The 4,128-nt window shown below is 40.2% G+C and overlaps 1 protein-coding gene across 1 annotated transcript; it reads right to left on the reverse strand.

Moving 5' to 3' along the window:
- Positions 1-297: 297 nt before the first annotated feature.
- ran (RAN, member RAS oncogene family) lies at positions 298-3,528 on the reverse strand. The gene is made up of 7 exons (XM_010780314.1): positions 3,417-3,528; positions 2,466-2,523; positions 2,232-2,316; positions 1,416-1,541; positions 1,098-1,285; positions 814-984; positions 298-677 (listed from the first exon to the last, which is right to left on the reverse strand). The coding sequence occupies exons 2-7, from the start codon at positions 2,508-2,510 to the stop codon at positions 633-635; spliced, it is 660 nt and encodes a 219-aa protein (XP_010778616.1). The 5' UTR covers positions 2,511-2,523; positions 3,417-3,528; the 3' UTR covers positions 298-632.
- Positions 3,529-4,128: the final 600 nt, after the last annotated feature.

Here is a 4,128-nt window from a genome sequence, read left to right on the forward strand (position 1 = left end):
CCTGTCGTGCAAAGTATGCATTTCAGCTGTAGCTTTAAATTATATGTAAATATTCACACATGTCGTAGTAGGAAAATATTATATATACAATTATAATTGCCAAAAAAGAATCACATCTCTAAATGGGACCTTCCTGGCTAGTTTCTTTTAACCAAATGCTTACTAGCTCTGACACTTGGTTTGTCTTTATTTACAACACCTCTTTTTTCTACTATAACACATTAAATATGTTATTATCGTGTCCCCTTTGACTCTGGGGTCACTATTGTCCAAGAAAAGAAAATACAAACCAACATGTTATATTGAGAATGTTTTTATTCAAAGTTTACTCCCCGAAGTGTTTCCAGTACACCTTACAACAGCATTATGAGAGCCAGGTCAGTGCAGCGGAGGGTGCTCGATGATGAAGAGTAGCACGTTGCCATGCCAACAACACTAGGGTGGTTGTGTCTCATACAGTGAATTTAAAACCACGACTTTTCCATCAAGTTTTTTCTTTTCTTAGTTTTCAAACAAACAAAAAAATTCAAAAATAAAAAATCTGAAAAGGGATTTTACAGTTAAGGGGGCAAAACTCCAACAACTTTCTGTCCACATTGGGGGGGTGAGAGAGGGAAAATGCAGGTAACAGGTTAAAGGTCATCTTCTTCGTCTGGGAGCGCTGTTTGTGATGCAACCTGGACAGAAGACAGACTTTTAGATTGACGGTGCAATTAAGAGTGTTTTTTTTTTATTCAGTTCTCTTGTGTTAAGAGGTAGCTGGATTAGAATATCAGTCGACAATCTAAACAGACACTGCACATTTATACTTACTTGAAGCTCTTCTTCGTACTTCGCAGCAAGGTTGGGGTCCATTTGGACCTCTGGGGGAGCGAGGGCGGGCATGGCCACAAACTCCAGGTTGGGGTCACCGATTAACTTCCTTGCTAACCACAGGAAAGGTTTCTCGAAGTTGTAGTTACTCTTGGCTGAAATATCGTAGTACTGGGGACAGAAGAGTTGTGGCAATTAGAAATGATAGTTTCCACCAAAGAATCAAACCAATCATTCTTCAATTCCAACACAAGTGATGTTCATTTTGTGAGCTCAGTTATTACCTGCAGGTTCTTCTTACGATGAAACACAATGCTCTTGGCTTTGACTTTCCTGTCTTTGATGTCAACTTTGTTGCCGCAAAGGACGATGGGAATGTTCTCACAGACACGGACCAGATCACGATGCCAGTTGGGCACGTTCTTATAGGTGACTCGAGAGGTGACGTCAAACATGATGATAGCACACTGAGCTGTTGAGGTAGCAGAGAAGTTTTAACACACTGTTCAATTTAACTGTTTAAATGCAAGTCTATGGGGATTTAGTAGCGACTGTTGTAGGTATAATAACCAGAACAGCAAGTTAAAGATTTTGAAAAGCACCTTGAATGTAATAGCCGTCTCTCAGGCCTCCGAACTTCTCCTGACCAGCTGTGTCCCACACATTGTACTTGATGGGTCCTCTGTTGGTGTGGAACATCAGTGGGTGAACCTCTACTCCCAGAGTTGCTGTAAAACAAGCAAAGACAAGATGCGTTAGGATAGGAAAGTTGAAAAGGATGCACTCAAAAACATGTTTTTATTATTATATTGGGGGGGTGGAAGGCAATGCACGTGTTACGGCAATTGGAGGATTCATATATCATAAAGGATAGAACTGTTGACAATTGGCACTTCCCGATTTAAAACCATAATCTGCAGAAATTAGAATTTTTGGATTGCCTTCTTAAATTAGATTTTCTTCCAAAAATATTTGCTAAAATATATAGATTGGACAATGTACTGCAAAACCTTCCCAAACCAGATTTGGGAGAGAAAAAATAATCCCCATTCATAGCGTGACCAAGAAACATACTAAGCAGGACATTTATGAATGGAAAAGTTGACTTTGTAGTGCTCCCTGGTGGATACTTGATGCAACAAACTTGATGAACTTAAACCAAGTTTGGCCTCTGTACTGCAATGTATTGTAACTGACATGGTGACTATTACTAATATATAAGAAGAATAGGCCCAATAGAGGCCTAAAGCTCATGGTTTAACCCAAAGCCCACTAGTATGACCCTGCTTATTGATGCACAAGCTGTTTACTGCAATTGAGGCAGCAAACTCGAGATTCAAAGTTAGTTCTACATATTTAACTCTTCACCTGTAAACATACTGATGTGTGCCTAACAACTTAGCATTGGAGGTACTCACCAACATATTTCTTCTCAAACTCTCCTGTGATGTGCCTTTTCACAAAAGTCGTTTTTCCTGTGCCTCCATCTCCTACCAGGACGAGCTGAAGAAACCGAGTACATTACGTTTAGACTGGATTGTACTGGTTCGACACACTGGAAGTTAGCACAGCTGGCCTACTATCACCAGTACAATAGTCTACCCACTTAGAAGACAAACTAGCACACATTAGAAGATATAGTGAGCACTCACCTTAAACGTGGCCACTGGAACACACTGTGCCATTGAGTCCGCCATGGTTGTGAGGTATCTAAGTTAAACAAGACAAGGCGGGATGGTTAGCACGTTGTACTCCTCTCTGCCAACGTTGCACTTTGTTAGATAGTAATCAGTTACGTAAAACTAGCAGTGGTAGCCGTTTTCAGGTTAAATTAGGGGGATACATTTGCGGTTTGTTAAAATGCTATTTTGACGCAGTTTAAAAAACGTGAATACTATACCGCCTGTAACCAAGCGACACCCTATTCTAGCATTTTCGATCCAGGTTAAGGTTCCAAACCGTTAACACGCAACGTCTGAATAGGCTCACATTTTACTGCACTTGAAACTAATACATGCATCATAGCATACTGACTTTAGATGTAAAACATGATATGCGCGCTTCTCCCACCCGTATTTCAGCTCAGGCGGTTGCTAGCTTGTGAGCTAACAAGCCAATGACGTTAGTTAGAGTGCGCCATACTGATACGACCGCACTTTTTCTTGTTCGGCTGGAACAATCAGACGGCAAGACCAGCTAATGTGTTCCGATGGGCAACTTAAATTAAAAAAACACAGATAAAAACAGAGTTAAGGCCTTCTTTATCGTCTGTTATGAAATCAATAATGCTGACCACACGTTATATGACTAATTAAAGTGGCTCTCAAAAACAAAGCAGTGAAATGAGGGAGTGCAGAGCGGTGCTTGCTAGCCTGTTAGCTAGCACAGCATGGAAGCCATTATTTTCACCGAGCTAACGGCTAAGTTAGCACGCGAAATCCAAGGGCCTTATGTAGTTACTCAAGCCTCGCAGGTTCATACTCGACACGCCAAATGAGCCCAAATCACATCATAACGTTCCCCGTTGCTTTAACTTACTTTCCCAAAAACACATACTTGAAATATGGGATGGCCCGCAAAGAGAGAAGATTGTAGAGACTCACCGGTGTCACTGCCTAGAGAGAAAGGAGGTAAATGACTGCGTTCGCGGGAGATTCAGGGTGCACATATGAGTCAGTTTCCGCCCATGTCATGTGATCCACGCAGCGGTAAAAATGCTCTGAGCAGTGGCGAGCGGTGAGCTTTATACCAGGCCCTCTGACCCCCCTTCCCTCGTCGGAAAAAAACAAAAACAAAGAAACTCCATCCTTAAGACGCTAGTCGAGCCTTATCAATGCAACGGAAAGGGAAAGAGTTAAGCAAAACGTTTTATTTACAAATAAATAATACAAATAATCATATCATAACACAAACTGCGTGTAAAAAATTGTGAAAAACGAAATGAAAAGTTCCCAGAGCCCAATATATTGTTTTTTATATTAATTTGGTTTGTCTTTTAAATTGCACTGCTAAGGAACCTTCAATCTAAGTTGTTCATACATTACATAATTACACCGTTGTTTTGTATATGTTATGACATAAAACCTTTTAATCTGAATCTTTAATAACCAAAACTTTGTTTTATCATGTTGTGTGTTATTTTCATGGGTTTCTTTTGTTCACATACAATTACCCTGAAAACTGTGATCCAAACACATTCAGCATCAGCTCTAATGCAACTGCAATAGGAACACTTAAAGGTTTAAAATCCGTGTATCTACCGTCCAATTGTTTTTCTTTATTAAATACGTAAACTGAAGAGAGGCCTTTTTACTT

The sequence above is a fragment of the Notothenia coriiceps genome, unplaced genomic scaffold (assembly GCF_000735185.1).
Source record: "Notothenia coriiceps isolate Sejong01 unplaced genomic scaffold, NC01 NC01_scaffold00021601, whole genome shotgun sequence".
Lineage (NCBI taxonomy): Eukaryota > Metazoa > Chordata > Actinopteri > Perciformes > Nototheniidae > Notothenia > Notothenia coriiceps.